This window comes from Periplaneta americana, chromosome 4 (genome assembly GCF_040183065.1).
Source record: "Periplaneta americana isolate PAMFEO1 chromosome 4, P.americana_PAMFEO1_priV1, whole genome shotgun sequence".
Classification (NCBI taxonomy): Eukaryota; Metazoa; Arthropoda; class Insecta; order Blattodea; family Blattidae; genus Periplaneta; species Periplaneta americana.
Window position 1 is genome coordinate 21,926,521 of NC_091120.1, and position 16,680 is coordinate 21,943,200.

General features: G+C 34.9%; 1 protein-coding gene across 2 annotated transcripts in view; it reads right to left on the minus strand.

The window, feature by feature from the left end:
• The window catches only part of Ent2 (Equilibrative nucleoside transporter 2), an 80,367-nt gene that overhangs the window by 13,683 nt on the left and 50,004 nt on the right, over positions 1 to 16,680 (minus strand). For both annotated transcript variants that reach the window (XM_069822943.1, XM_069822944.1), the window contains exons 2-6: positions 10,651 to 10,783; positions 9,080 to 9,242; positions 6,692 to 6,773; positions 4,707 to 4,834; positions 380 to 525 (exon numbers count right to left, since the gene is read on the minus strand). In XM_069822943.1, the coding sequence (XP_069679044.1) occupies positions 380 to 525; positions 4,707 to 4,834; positions 6,692 to 6,773; positions 9,080 to 9,242; positions 10,651 to 10,783 (652 nt within the window). The remainder of the gene's footprint in view (positions 1 to 379; positions 526 to 4,706; positions 4,835 to 6,691; positions 6,774 to 9,079; positions 9,243 to 10,650; positions 10,784 to 16,680) is intronic.

A 16,680-nucleotide genomic window follows, 5' to 3' on the forward strand; every position in this document is an offset into this window, starting at 1 on the left:
ATTTTCCTTATCCATCGCATTCACATGACCTTGCATCACCCAATGCTTACATATAGGTCTGTTAAAGGAATTCATTTTATGAAGAATGCACTGCATATATACATAGCTGAACATTCACTTCATCCATTATCTCAAAATTGCCCTACCATGCATTCAAAATGACTTAGGACAGTTCTAAAACAAATGTAAGCATATAAGTTACTGACAAAGCTCGACGTTTTTAATAAATAATATAACGTAATAGTTCAGGTTATTCAAAAGAACTTTCTGTCTAAGACTATAACACATAATTGTTTCTATAGGGAAAATTAATTGGCAAAAGAAATCCCTCCTCCAACCAACACAGACTGATTCTTAATTATAAAAGAGGAATACTTACTGTTTAATATTACAACAGTGATCATAGTGACCGTGAAGAACACCTCAGGCCACTGTGAAGAGTCACACATAGCTAGTATCACTGTCAAGATGAATACTACAACCTCGACTAGTATGCTCCATACTATCCGAGTTGTTAAGCTCCCTCTATAAAAAATAATATCCATCACAGTTTCCATGTTACAAGGTGTATAATAATTCAAGTAAATAAACATGCAAATGTAAAATTTCAATTTTTAATTTCCACAGTTATACTTTACAATCAGACCTTACAGAATTAATAATTTTATTAAGTTAGTGAATATAAATTTTCTTATTCTCAGTATGCATGTAAGAATAAAATAGAGCAGTGGTATTCTGTTAGTGTACCCCCAAAATACATTTCTTTGATCTGCATACCCTCAAACTGCATTACAATATTATAAAAGAAGTAAAAAAAAAGACTACAATTGATTCTGTATGCAAAATAAGTGATTATTATTATTATTATTATTATTATTATTATTATTATTATTATACATTAGTTACTGATGCAATAATTAATTAATTAGTAATTATTTATTCAATCATTTCTTGTCATTGTTGTGTGACACTCTACTTAAACATGTTGTTGTTGTTTTCTAATGCCAGGCATTTGACAATAAAGTCATTTGACCTCTTGCACTCCAATATTTTTCAAAGATATTGTCATGGTCAGCCACTGACGCACAGATTTTGAGATGTTCTGAATCCATGTCTTGATTTGAGTTGCACAATGGACAGTTAGGACACTGATATATTCCAATTCTATGCAGATGCTTGGCCAAACAGTCATGGCCTGTTGCCAATCTAAATGCAGCTACAGACGATTTGCATGGAAATCGGGAATCAGCTGTGGATTATGATGCAGAGAGTTCCATTTTTTCCCTTGAGATTATGTTATCAAATTTTGTTTATTGAAGTCTAAGTATGTAGATTTAATAAATCTTTTCACAGAGTAATATGTAGATTTAGTAACAGGTCTGTAAGTAGCAGTGCTGCCCTTCTTTGCTAAAGCATCCGCATTCTCGTTTCCCAGGATTCCACAATGGGATGGTATCCATTGGAATACAATTCTTTTATTGAGTGTTATTAGTTGAGAGAGCATTTTATTTATTTCTGCTGTTTGAGATGAAGGTGTGTGTCTAGAGACTATTGATAGAATAGCTGTTTTGGAGTCTGACAATATAACTGCATTTTTTAATTTATTGATGTGGCAGAGAAGATTCCTGAGACTTTCACTTATTGCAGTGATTTCTCCATCAAAACTTGTTGTTCCAAATCCAAGAGATCTATAAAGTGAGAAGAGTCAGCACGTAACACCTGCACCTGCACCTTGTTCCCTGGAGATCAAGGATCCATCGGTGTATAAATGAAGCCTTTGTACAATATGCTCTGTCTTTGTGGCAGCCTGTTAATACAGAGAGCTGTTAACATTTAGATAAATAAATAAAATAAGAATAATGAATTATATAAAATATTAAAAAACAAGAGTTGATATTGTAAAATAAAATATGTAAACTGCTGTAATTATCAACAAGTGTAATAAAATAAATGTCAACATTTTTATATATAGTCAGTGTGATGCGTACTGCTTGAGACAAATCCGTGTATTCCTGGGAGTACGCATACCATAGATTGAATACTACTGAACTAGAGAATTCCAATACAGCACGTGAACTTATTGCTGAAATTTCTTCTAGGAATAAAACAGATATTCAACGAAAGTTGCAAACAAAAATAATGCTGAAATATTTTACATCTAAAACATTACTCTGCTACCTTGTTTAATAATAATCTCTGTCTCTCTTTTTTTTTTCCACTTTTAGTTTCGCATATTAGAATTGATACAATAATGTACATATTTATACATTTGAAAACAAATTTATACTCTGATATGTTAAAAATAAGAATTCAATTGTTAATGAAAATTATCTCAGAAAAAATGAACTTACATATATAACATTTCTTGTTCACTTTTTAAATACTGCTTACAGAGTAACTAGAACTTTCATATTATTGTATTATAACATTTATGTCAGCATTTTATTCATAAAACCTTTAAACTCATCAATATATTCCCTAGCTGTCTGCAACCGTTAATGATATAAATGTCCTTCAGAATGCTTTACAGGCTTACATTATTAATCCCTAAAATTACTTTACATTTATTATTTTCCTTATTTATAGAAATGTTTCTGTGATACACAAAGGTTTCCTCAACTCTTACATGGGTGGCCAAAAGTCATGATAGTGCTGCTGACTCACTTGAGTAGTGCTGCTTAGGTACACGACCAGGGAGGAAGGATTGAAAGGGGGGTGCAGTAGGGGCAGTAACTAGGACAGTGGTGGATTAATAGTAAGCTAAAATTCATTGGGAATTATTGTATATTCATTACTAGACCGCAGAACTTCATGCAATTGCAAGTTTTTATTAATTTGGCACACTGAAAAAGTAAAAGTGGGTCTTTGCCGATCATTGTTTTTACATTCGAGTGAAGCTAACTTTATTTTGCATAAATGCATATTTCGAAGATTTTCCTTTTTAAATGCATATAATATATTTTTATTTTGCATATTTAAATGCATATATTAATATTGTAACGCCAGTCTGGAATGTTCTGGTTGCCTCAGAAGTGTGTGCGCGCATCTAGCAAGAGGGAAGGCGCAGGAAAACGGAAACTCGAGCATCAGTAGGAGCTGTAGCCACAGTACAGAGCGAGGGGGGAGAAAAGCTACTGTAACTGGGTGGAAGTCAAGGACGCATCTAGAAGCGGATTTCTCTCGAAGATTCTGAAAGCCACGCTATATATATATATATATATATATATATATATATATATATATTGTGACAGCGACGTGAGATTCGAACTCACGACCAGCGTCCCGCAAGAAAGCAGATCGCGCGGAGCACGGAGGAATGGCGCGCGGCGAAGAGGGGAAAGGGCCAACACGGCGAGAGAGTGGAGCGAGAGTGCGCGCGCATCTGGTGCTGGTAGAGAGGAGAGGGCTCTGGCTTTTTCTGGAGTGCCATCTCTAGAGACGCGTGGAACCTTCGAGGCTACGTCGCTGTGGTTATAAATTACGGACGCGAAGGAACGACAGCAGTTTGCAGTTCTTCAGTCAGTGAGAAAGCCAGAGCAAGGAAGCCAGTCTTGTGTACCGGAGTTCGTCTCGAGTGTGCGTCCGCAACTGCGTCAGCAGCCGAAGGCCTGAGTTCGAGTGCAGTGGACCGCAGTTGGAGGGACCCGAGTTCGAGTACAGTGAACTGTCTCTGAAGGTCTGTGGTTCGAGATACTGTGAACTCGAGTGACTGAGATAGAAGAACTGTGAACTGAGAACGGGTAGTTCTGATTTGTAAATAGTGCTTTGTAAATATTAGTTAAGATTAACAGTTCATTGTTGTGCGTAATAGTCCAAGTAAATTGTCATTGTCGTCGGTGGAGTGCTATAACGAATACTTTGTTGAGTGAAGATCCAATTGTTGACGAGAGCGTTTAAGGTGAATTGTAGAAAGGAATTATTGTTGTGACGAATAAATTACATTGTTGTAACTAATAAAATCTACAATATATATATATATATATATATATATATACGAGCTCGCAGACTATTTCCTTATCCAACAACTGCTCTGAAGATGACCACAACACAGCGGTCGAAACGTCAGCCACTAACACCAAGACAACGTGGTAGAAGCCCTGAAGCTTATCCACACTCCAATATTGAATTATGTTGCACACTCTCAACAGTAACTGGTCACAAAGATGTCTGTGCTTCATGAGGGTCCCACATTTTGATTTCACAAATTTCATTCATGAGAAGAACTGCTAACATATTTATGTAATTTCAAACATGTCTTTCACAGAACTGGCGAAATATCGAATCTTCCTGTATTTCTTATATTATAAAGCATTTTATATTGTAGCAACCACTATAGAAAAACTTTTTTCCACTCTAAATTAAGTCTTTTGTTAGAGGTTAAAGGCTTTAACATAAACATACTTTTGATGTGCTTCACTGCTGTCACTGCATTCGTGTTCTAGTGATAGAAAACAAGGAGTGATGCATACCCGAGCTTTACAAGGATGTAGAAGGGTTGAGGGGAAGTTGCATTGCAGGTTGCATAGTGACTACAGAGTGAGTCGCAAATCACGTAATGGACACCGATGCACTATTACATGAAACAACAAATGGTTTATATCAGTCATATCAGTAAAATTGGAAGAAAAACATTACATAGCATAAATCCTTTACATATCTAAAATGTAAACATGGATTAAATAATCACACATATAGAAATAACTCACCCAACACCCATTGGTATGAAGATATTGATCCAATTCAATAACAGATTGGGAATCTGAGCCGCAAAAGCAACATAAGGCAGGAAATTTGCAACATATGGAGTCCCAGCTAATTTGTAGTCTTCAAAGTACTGTAGGAAGAGAATGGAAGAGATGAAAATTATAATGCCCAAATACATCAGACTCTTTATTAAGCATGTAATCAATATAAATATAACTAAAACTAATTAAACTTGGTGCAAGAGTATGCACGCACCCACACACACACAACACGTAAGTGCAAACCAATGTGTAAAAAGAAAATAAATTATCTTTATTTGAATATACTTTTTAAATTTAAATCAGATTTCCTGTTTTAATTTCATTTTCAGAACGAGAAACTTGGAAATGATTGCAATATGTATGTTTAGGCTTCACTATTTTTATTACACCTAAGAGAACGAATGAGAAATCAATGCAATACTTGTAAACTGGAAAGTAGCAATAATTTGAGTCAGTATAATATATTACAACATATTTTAAAACAGTTTTAGTCACATTTTAAGTATTTATACAAAACCGCTAGCTTAGAGACTTTGTCAATACCAAGACTACTCCTCAACTTTGAATTGACAACACCAAATTTAGAAAACAAGCAAATCACACAATTATCAACCACTTAAATGCAAATCAAGATTTTCAGGTATAACTCCCTGTAAAGTTGATTTGAATAATTTCGAGGGAAAAATTGTTCCGGAGCCGGGTATCGAACCCGGGACCTTTGGTTTAACGTACCAACGCTCTACCACTGAGCTACTCGGGAACTCTAACCGACACCGATCCAATTGGATCAAAGGTCCCGGGTTCGATACCCGGCTCCGGAACAATTTTTCCCTCGAAATTATTCAAATCAACTTTACAGGGAGTTATACCTGAAAATCTTGATTTGCATAATACACGTCACTGTTCGTTAACAGAAAACCACAATTTAAGTCACACGGAGTTAGTGTGCACTCGAAGTTGGTTGCTTGACGGTTGTCAGCCCACTTTGAGGTCTGTGGATATAGAGGGAAAAATTGGATCGGTGTCGGTTAGAGTTCCCGAGTAGCTCAGTGGTAGAGCGTTGGTACGTTAAACCAAAGGTCCCGGGTTCGATACCCGGCTCCGGAACAATTTTTCCCTCGAAATTATTCAAACCACTTAAATGTTTCACGCAATTATAGCGATTTCATGAATACCCTGCTATTTTTTTTACCTAAAAATTCAGCATCTGTCGTCAGAATCGAACCTCAATACATAGGGCACAGTGACACTAGAATACAAATAATGACATTTTAAAATTTAAGAACTGATACTCTTCGTAATTACCGTAGCTTCTCCATAATAATGATGATAAAGATGATGATGATGAAATAATAATAATAATAATAATAATAATAATAATAATAATAGTAGTAGTAGTAGTAGTAATAATAATAATAATAATAATAATAATAATAATAATAATAATAATAATAATGTACTATTACAAGGACAATTTTACATTAAAACAAAATGATCAATCAATATGTGTGTGGGCCTAAACACAGATATATGTATGTTTTTATGAATGAATAATCTTCATCACCAAAACGTAATTTGTGTGGCAGTCAGAATCCTTTAAAATTCCATTAAAAATGTTAGCCTTGATTACTTCGACTTACACGACATTGACTCAATCTAAAAGCTTGGTTCTTAAAATGTTTCACCATTTGCCTTTAAAGTAGTGTAATAAAATATTATTAACTGTAATTAAATATGTAAGTACATTAAGTCTTCATTTTGGCTAAGCTATAGTGAATCATGGTAGTACTATAAATCCGTAAATAAAAGAAGAGTATTTTCCCTGGGCCAAAATACAACACAAATGAAATAAAAAGTAGTCAAAATCATGGACCAAATTTGTGGTAAAACGATTTAAGTACACATTACCATGGATCACTACAGCTGTTCATTTCAAACAAACTTACGGCTTTAGCAGTGATAAACATGTTCCAGGGCATTAACGTCCCTATCCCATGGAGTAATAATGTGATATAGACGAGACGTAACCTAAAAGGAGATTGAAGTATGTAAGCTTATTACATTAGAAATGGAAGATCTGCATAAAGAATACTTACATCTGGATAAAGAATAAATATATTTTATAGCAAGCAGAAAATAATTTTGAGAGTAAAGCTAGACAGAAAATTAGGACTGGTCAACAGACTTCAATGCATATTAATATACATTAATATGCATTGAAGTCTGTAGTTTAGAAATATTAGTCTCCAATGCTCATTTGGGGAAATTTGCGATTTTCTGGTCCAGAACAGATATATTATTTTCATGAATGTAAATATTAGTAGTACAAAATACATACACAACAGAGCTTCAATTATCATCGTTATTTTGTTCCACAAAACTTGACACAAAACGACAATAATAAAATCATTTAAATTCATGTTACAGAGACAATTTGTTATGAATATAAAACCTAACCACGTATAAACATCCTTCTTTTTATGTTATAAGGCTGAAGAAAATTATGTATATAACACAAAAATAGCATCCCTTGATGCTCCAAGCTAGGGCCTCCTGGGATCTTTTAAAAATGCGAGAGAGAAAGTGGTGTGCGGAAAGCAATAGGAAGCTACTGCATTTACAATTCCAAAGAAAAACTGCAAACTTGCATGATGAGTTTTTCTAAAAAATGAAACTGTATTAGTGAGTGAAGAAAGAATGATGCTGAAGCTGATCAGAAAGAGGAAAAGGAATTTATTGGGTCACCGGCTGAGAAGAAACTGCCTATTGAAGGGTTCAATGGAAAGAATGGTGAACGGAAGAAGAGTTTAGGGCAGAAGAAGATTTCAAATGATAGAAGACATTATTCTCGAACACCCTTAACCTCTGTTCCTCTCTCAAATTGAGAGTCCAAGTTTCACAACAATACAAAGTACTAGGCTACACTAAATTAAATTAGTTTTTTAACTTGAGCTGAATGCCAGTGACAATATAATATGATATGATTATTGCGGAAATGTCCTATTTCCCGTTCACAGTCACTGACCATTTTTTTAATTGTCATTGTTGCGACAATTTATATTTATTTTTCTACAGCCAGAACACTGTTGTTAACAAGAGACAAAACATATATTTATTAAAGAATTCTTATATATCACTTATTTCAATACTGAGAGATTAATTTAATAAACATAATCAGATTTAAAATTCGACCCTCCCAAATACTAACATTGTAACTCAATTTTTTATGGTTTTGAGTTATGCTAGTTAATATGGTCTTAAATTGTTTCTTTTTCTTCCAATACTTCATTGTAGCTCTAAACCTTCCCAATCGTATGTAAAATCTCATTGTTACTATCTGTATACACTGATTTACACGATCATTTTAAAACTTCATTTGCTTCTCCTGAAAAATGGAAGAGAGTGAGTTACAATGTTAATACTTGTGAGGGTCGAATTATGCCTACTGTGCTCCAACCACGAGAAAGTCTCTGCCGGATGAGACGAAGGAGGGTGATGCTGTGAATGAATGTTGATGTCATAAGGTCACACACGTGGGTACTCTTATCTCTATTGGCTAGCTCTCACAGCACAAACCATAACATTGATACAGACATATTGATACTACCCTAGTTACAAAATTAGATCACAGTTAATCTCCTGGTCTTTTAATCTCTTCATACAGGAAATAACATATGCAGGAGAGCGCATGGTTTTTAAACTGGCGTTATAACGGTAATATTATCTATCTACTTCGTTCCAATAGATGAGGCAATAGTAAGCACATTCCTTTCACGGTATTTCATGGTTGGAGAACAGTACATGCCTACATTTATTTTTAAACACACAAATTCGTTATAAATGGCAAAAAAAGGCATTGAAGTCAAAATAAGGCAGAAGAATTAAAAGTAGCAAAACACGAGAAATGGAAAAAACGTGTAAGAGACTGGCAACATAAAAACAATTTATTCACTGAAAATCTATCAATACATGTAGTCAATTAAAAAGGCATTTTGCCGAACTTCCGAGCTCTAGTGTTTGGCAATAAATTACAAAGACTTGTGAGCAATTCATTATAAAGGCAGAAGAGAATTCCAGTGAAATTATTGTCGAGATGAAGAAAGAAAAGTCATTTTTCAGCTTTTTCAGTATTCCAATATAAATTCCAGAATGGCCGACTTTCATGCAATTACTTCTACCTTCTGAACCATCATAAAACTTCAGAGATTCCTATACGGCTGGTATCTTATTACTGAAATGAACCAAGCCTTGAAACTTGAGAGCACTATGAAACACTAGTTCTTATGTATTCTTTCCCATTGGAAAAGGTGGTAAAAGAAACACTGTATCTATACCTATCTGTGGGTGGATTCATCTCCAAAACAGCTTGCTCCATTGTAACGCCCTTAAAATTGAGTTCATCATTCGGGAGATTGGTTTCCTCCCATGCTGGCGTCAATCTTACTGGCTCTGCAGTTGCCCTTTCAAATAATGGCTGTTTTTCGTAATAGTCTGCATCTGAATTAAAAACAGCTTTATTAATATCTGAAACCTGACGAAATAAAATTCTAGTACAACAGAAACTTTCCAATAGTAATTCGTAACTGTAAGGGAATAAATAAAATGTGCAACTCATTTGTGTACGTATACAATGACTTAAATTTCTCAACATCTATTCAAGCTTTTTTTTTTCCAGGTTAACAACAAGAAATATAAAGATGCCAACCTGAGAAAAATAAACACAGATGGTTTCTGTATTGTTTCATCACTAAAGTAATTTTCACATATATTACAGACGTAGCATTTGTTCTTGAATCAATTCCTTATCACTTATCACTTGCTAACACATACTGCAGCAGTGATGAATTCAGGAGGTGGCCCACGGGGAGGGGGGGAGGATTTTCCCCCAGATTCCAGAATGCATTCAAGATGCATTCGTCTAATTGGCACTTTTCAAAATGATATTTGAAACCTTATCATCTTCCATAATAGTACATTATGCAATGAGCTATAATGGTAGTAATTAAGACGCGAGTATGTTTATGAAACGAGTGCAAGTTTCATAATTTTCATACGAGCGTCTTAATTACCATTATAGGCAAGTTTCATTCGACTTTTTATGCTCGACCATATTTTTGTTTTATTTTAGTAGGTTATTTTACGACGCTTTATCAACATCTTAGGTTATTTAGCGTCTGAATGAGATGAAGGTGATAATGCCGGTGAAATGAGTCCGGGGTCCAACACCGAAAGTTACCCACCATTTGCTCATATTGGGTTGAGGAAAAACCCCGGAAAAAACCTCAACCAGGTAACTTGCCCCGACCGGGAATCGAACCCGGGCCACCTGATTTCGCGGCCAGACGCGCTGACCGTTACTCCACAGGTGTGGACTCGACCATATTTCTAACTTGAAATTATTCATAAGTATTCATGTTATTCTTATCTGACTGGGGAGCGGAACTGACCTTGTGCAATATCTCGTAAATTGTGAGATGTGCGCAGACGCGAAAGTATTGATTTTTTTTTCCGAGAAACGAATGTCATTGACCTTGATATAATCTTGAAATTGATTTAGACATTGAAAAACGAGATGATAAATTGAATTTATTTGAATATTATTTACAATTAACGCTAATTATTATAGTAACAGAACATAACCTTCTGCGACAGTATTGGATTTCCAGCCTCTGTGACATTTCGCTAGTTGTCTTTCGATTGCATATCCGAGAATAATCGATACTTGCGCTTTCATATTGCTACAATGGTGTTTTCTGATTGGTGGAACACCTGAACTTTAATGAATAGGTGTACTTTAATGAGGTCCATTAAAGGGCTGCTACCAGGTGTATAATTACTATATTTCGGCATGGTCGAGCATAAAAATCAATATACACAAATTGCACACAAAATACAAAAATCTTACTTTTTCTGGTCCCTCTTGGTGTTGACCCATTTCTAGGTGCTGATTCCTTTAAAAGGAACTGGTTTTCTGCACTTGGTGGTCGTTTAGTAGCAGTGTTATTGAAACTAGTGTTCTGGCTCATTCTGCTGACAAGCTGCAATCAAACATTTAATTACATTATACACTGAATAGAATGGAATCATCACTGCAAATCTAGTTTTTCAGGTAAAGCTTCCTGTTAAGCAGACTTGAATAACTTCAAGGGAAAAAATTTTCTGGGACCAGGTAACGATCCCGGGATTTTTGGTTGAACATATCAGTGCTCTACTAACTGAGCTACCCAGGAACTCCACCCGACATGGTTTCAATTTTTCCCCTTATATCCAAACAACTTGAGTGGGCTAACAAGAAACCAAAGACCCACATTGAGTGAACACACACTCTGTGTGACTTGAAATTGTGGTTTACTGTTAACATACCTAGAGTAACGTATATATTATGCAAGTCTAGTTTTTCAGGTAAAGCTTCCCGTGAAGCAGACTTGAATAACTTCAAGGGAAAAATTTTTCTGGGACCGGGTAACGATCCCGGGATTTTTGGTTGAACATATCAGCGCTCTACCAACTGAGCTACCCAGGAACTCCACCCGACACGGTTTCAATTTTTCCCCTTATATCCACACAACTTGAGTGGGCTAACAAGAAACCAAAGGCCCACATTGAGTGAACACACACTCTGTGTGACTTGAAATTGTGGTTTTCTGTTAACATACCTACAGTAACATATATATTATGCAAGACTAGTTTTTCAGGTAAAGCTCCCTGTGAAGTAGACTTGAATAACTTCAAGGGAAAAATTGTTCTGGGGTTGGGCATTGATCCTGGGACCTCTGGCTGAACGTACCAGCGCTCTACAAACTGAGCTATCTTTTTATCGTCTAACTGGAGGGATAATATCATAACTTCAAAACTGCTTTCGTCGGTTTCATGAGAAATGTTTTCAAAGCAATTTCAGTGTCATCAAAATCTGAATATAACCAAAATTTGATATTGCGCACACGAATGTTGTGTTTAGAAATAGCGTTTAAGCTGTATTGTAGGTCAATTAGCTAACAACCTGTAGGAGATAGAGATGAAATGAATGTAGTAACCCTATGAGTAGCATTTTAGCACTAAATAAACCATAGAGACGATTAAGGCAGGTTGCTGTCACTAGATACAAACAAGTCCTCTGAACACTACAACACCATGCAAGCAGCTCAAAACGGGCGTGATCATCCCTGGTAAAGTAGTGAGGGACATCAGAAATTATCCTAATTCGGCTCTGAGAATTCTCTTCCGCACTGGGACCAGTTGTGATCATGATATAAAGTGGTAGTAACTGGATGGTCATTTCCACTTGATGTCACCAAGTCCACACCTGTGGAGTAACGGTCAGCGCGTTTGGCCGCGAAATCAGGTGGCCCGGGTTCGAATCCTGGTCGGGGCAAGTTACCTGGTTGAGGTTTTTTCCGGGGTTTTCCTTCAACCCAATACGAGCAAATGCTGGGTAACTTTCGGTGCTGGAACCCGGACTCATTTCACCGGCATTATCACCTTCATATCATTCAGACGCTAGATGTTGATACAGCGTCGTAAAATAACCCAATAAAAAAGATATCACCAAAACTCGTACACCCTACACTGAAACTACTATGTTTTTGATGGAATGAAATGGAATGATATGAAATAAAGGAAGAATAGATGAATTGGAGAATTTGTACCATAATAGGAGTTACCACAAGCATCACTTTAGTCAAAACCAGGGATCGAACTCGAGTTTTCGAAGTAGTAAGTTTGCGCTCTAATACTGAACTTACAGGAGGGTAAATATTAATAACACTCCATTTTTTTAAAATGAGTTATCACAGCATTTTGGAAGAAAACAATCATTTCTCTAAAACACAACTTTTTGAAAACATGATCATTTAATATGACAAAGGTTAGAAGAGACAGAGGAGAGAAAAATGTTACAATAAATGATGCTTGTTTGTTATCTTTTCTACTGGCATAACTATAAGAAATACTCATTTCCCGGATGTCTATGCGAAGAGCAATTATCTAATGTCACATGCAATTTGAATTGACCTCTAAGGCCTATAAATTATCACACAAGTTGGATGAAACGTAGAAAAATTAACTAAACATATTTTATTTTTTATGCAATGCATTATGGAAAATAAGATTTTCCACTGTCTCACCTTTATTATGCAGCACACGAACACATTCAAAATTAATGTTGTGTCATGTTATATAACACTGTCACAAAATTGTCATCTAGTATTAGGAATGATAGAAGAGGCTTTTCGAGAAAATTTGCTGTCCAGTATTATAAGCAATTAAAGAGATTTTTCCTACATTGTTGGTAGAACTGCTGAAGCTAGGCACAATGAAACAAAATTTCAAGTTATATAAATAGCTGTAGCAAGAAATATATTAAAAATAAGATCTTTCAAATAGAATTTATGATGTATGTAGTATCATTTATACTGTCTTTATACAAGACGAGTGAAAATTAATTAGGTACAATATAGAACTCAATATTAAGACATTTTTAACTTTTAAAAATGTATGACATATTACAGCGTCATAAAATTGCTGTCATTAATTAAACATACATATTTTAGTATATTAATTATTGGCACTATCAAATAACGTTATTTCTAGAACATAAATTCTGACATTTAAGATATTCATATACAAAATCAGTCCACTATGTGGATTAACGGTTAGAATACCTGACCATGAAGCGAACGGGCAGCCCGGGTTCAAATTCTGGTTGGGACAAGTTACCTGGTTGAGTTTTTTCCGGAGTTTTCCTTCAACCCATTAAGAGTAAATGCTGGGTAACTTTCGGCACTGGACTCTGGACTCATTTCGCTAGCATTATCAACTTCATCTCATTCAGATGCTAGATAACCATAGCAGTTGATAAAACGTCGTAAAATATCCAATTAAATATATACAAAATCCTCTAGAATAAAAGGGTCACACAGATAAATAGACCTAATTTATTTACTGAGGAAATACGTTTTGTGAAAGTATGGTGACTATATTTCCTGAGTTTTAATTCGGGACAGATGAAACAGTTGGTAGTTTGAATAAAAATTATTAAAATCAAAAAAAAGTTTGTTAAGTTCCCAGAAAGTACCCATTCCACTTTATTGTAAGTTTGCTGTTGAATTAGTTGATAATGTTCACAGTGTAGCCTATACCAATTGTACTTCTCTGACGAAGCCAACTTCTTTATGAACACTTTTTTTTCCATACATTTCTATACAAGATTCAGAATGAATCATTTGGTTGAACAACAAAACTTTAGCACATTCAATTGTCATTTATAATTTCTCTGATCCCCAAAAATTATTATGTCTAATTATAGAAAATGCCCTTTTTTACTAAAGTATTAGTTTCATAAAGTGATAAAACAATATCTATAGTTCAATAGTTCCATATTTATAATATATTTGTCGTTTTGAGTTTCGCCTTTCTATTGCTTATTCCTTCATGTATAAAATAACATATAATAAGTGAATAAAAATCTGAATGAAATTAGTTTTTTTGGGGAGGGGCAATGGAAACGATCTCTGAAATTCGGAACATATGGTCACCATAATAAAAAATCATTCTTACTGTTGACCATATAAACTGAAAATAAAGTTATGAATATGGCATTTAATGCTCATTTATATTGCATACATTAACACAATATTATGTTCTCCTGCAGTACATTTTATTCTGTAATTATGCAAACCTAAGAAAAATAGGCAACGTAGTGATAAACCTTGCAACATTAAACGACATTACTATATTTACCGAGTCCAATGGGATTAAGAAATTCATAGAAGTAGCTGTCTATTTGCTCGTGTTTGCTCACTTGTGCGTGTCAGTCGGTGACACCACTAGATTCTTAACATTCCTCTTCTAATATTCTTAATGTTTAACAATTAACCTCATTAAAGATGTTGAAAATGTCATCCACTGACCTTATCTGATACTTTACAAAGTCCCTACACTTACATTTCTTCAGAGAGTATCAAAGAAAATGAAGTGTGAAACTCTTTAATCTTTCGATGATGTTAGGCACTGTTCAGGAGTTAGATCTCCCATCACAGAGTCAATCATTATTCTCACGTAGTTGTTGCAGAGTTCGTAGTATTGGTTTAAAAAATATCGGTCCTTCAACATCGTTTAGTTGCCTCCTATGTGATGCCTTACTGGTGTCAATTATGAGCAGGGGCAGATATTTATGAAGATTAATCTTATCATTTGTGTGTGTGTGTTTTTTTTTTAATATTGGTGTCGGCGGAGATTGTTGGAGATTGATTTGTACTCTCGGCGGAGATTAATGGAAATTTTGGAAAATACAATTATTTTGGAAATGAAGCATTAACTCAGTATGAATATTACTTTTCAAATAATTAACATTAAAGGATCCTGCATCATAATCCACAGTTAATTCCCGATTTACCACGAAAATCGTCTGTAGCTGCATTTAGATTGGCAACAGGTCATGACTGTTTGTCCAAACACCTGCATAGAACTGGAATATATATCAGTCCCCTAACTGCCCATTGTAAAACTCAAACCAAGAAATGGATTGGGAACACCTCAAAATCTGTGCTTCAGTGGCTGACCATGATAATATCTTTGAAAAATATTGAAGTGCAAGAGGTCGAATGACTTTATTGTCAAACGCCTGGCATTTGAAAACAACAACAACATTAAAGGTTCGTTGGATCCTCGTAAAGGTGCGGTATGGCCAACAGACAGTATCTGTTGGATTGAAACTGTATTTAACACACATTCATTAAAAACGAAAAAACTTCCAGCCCTCAAATTAACACTTTCAAATTATTAATGAAATGTTGAATTCTCCGCTTTTGAGTTCCCTAATGCAATCAGAACACCTGGAATACCATGTAATGTAGCTTACTTGGATATATAACAAATTCAAGTGGAAAAAAAAATCCGAAAAAAAACTCAGAATATGAAATTCGCTATAAAACGACGGAATAGTAATAAATCGCGAATGTGTTCATATTTCGCTATTAGAACTCTATTTCGCGATTTGTCGCGATGTTTTATCCGCATATTATTAATCAGAATCACTTAATTTGTAAAGATTAGTAAACATTTATTGTATATCTATTATGTCGTGATTTTCGCGATCTCCATAAATACACGGCCCTGATTATGAGGTTCAAATCTGTCTTCGGACAGTTGACTAACATCAAGTAGATTTGTATAACGAAAAACAAGTTTTCTTAATGTCTGTGTTCACTGAATATCTATTTAATTAAAATTAAATCGAAGAGTTTAAAAAATAATATTTTTAATTTTATTCGCTCAACGTAAAATAAGCATACCGTGTTTTTATTATTTTCGCCTGTGAAGTTTTCCTGAATTTATAAGGGCATTTGAAACTTTAAACACGTTTTTCTCAGAACTAAGAAAATGCACATTCATGCTTTTGGCATAAAGGGGAAGATGTGTAACCTATGTGTCGGTTCATTTTATAACATGAATTTAATAACTTCAGGTATAAGTTTTAATGTTATCTATTGACATATGTCTATTATTATGAACTTAACTTTGTATACTTGTGTACGTTGTTCGAATGTAGTGAGCTTCATGATTTATATGCCAAAATCACAATGGATACAATAAAGCTAGCAGGCCCGATGCGGTAAATGATACATAAACTGAAGAAAACTGATTTGTTTACACTGTTTGTTAAAAACGAAAGGAAGGGCAAAGTTGTGAGGGATGTGTAAGTTGGATTTCTATCGACTTCGCACAGGATACGGTTCAGTGGAGAGTTTATCTGACAGCCGCGATGTACCTCCATGTAAAGAAATGGGAACTTGTACAGTCAGTTAACATATTTCACAAGAGAAGCCGATCTATTTACATCCTCAGACAATTCTGCTGCAATCAGTGCTGCTAGACGTACTATAAATAAATATTATATTCATACACTAGTTGGCAAAATATACCAACTTTTGCAGAC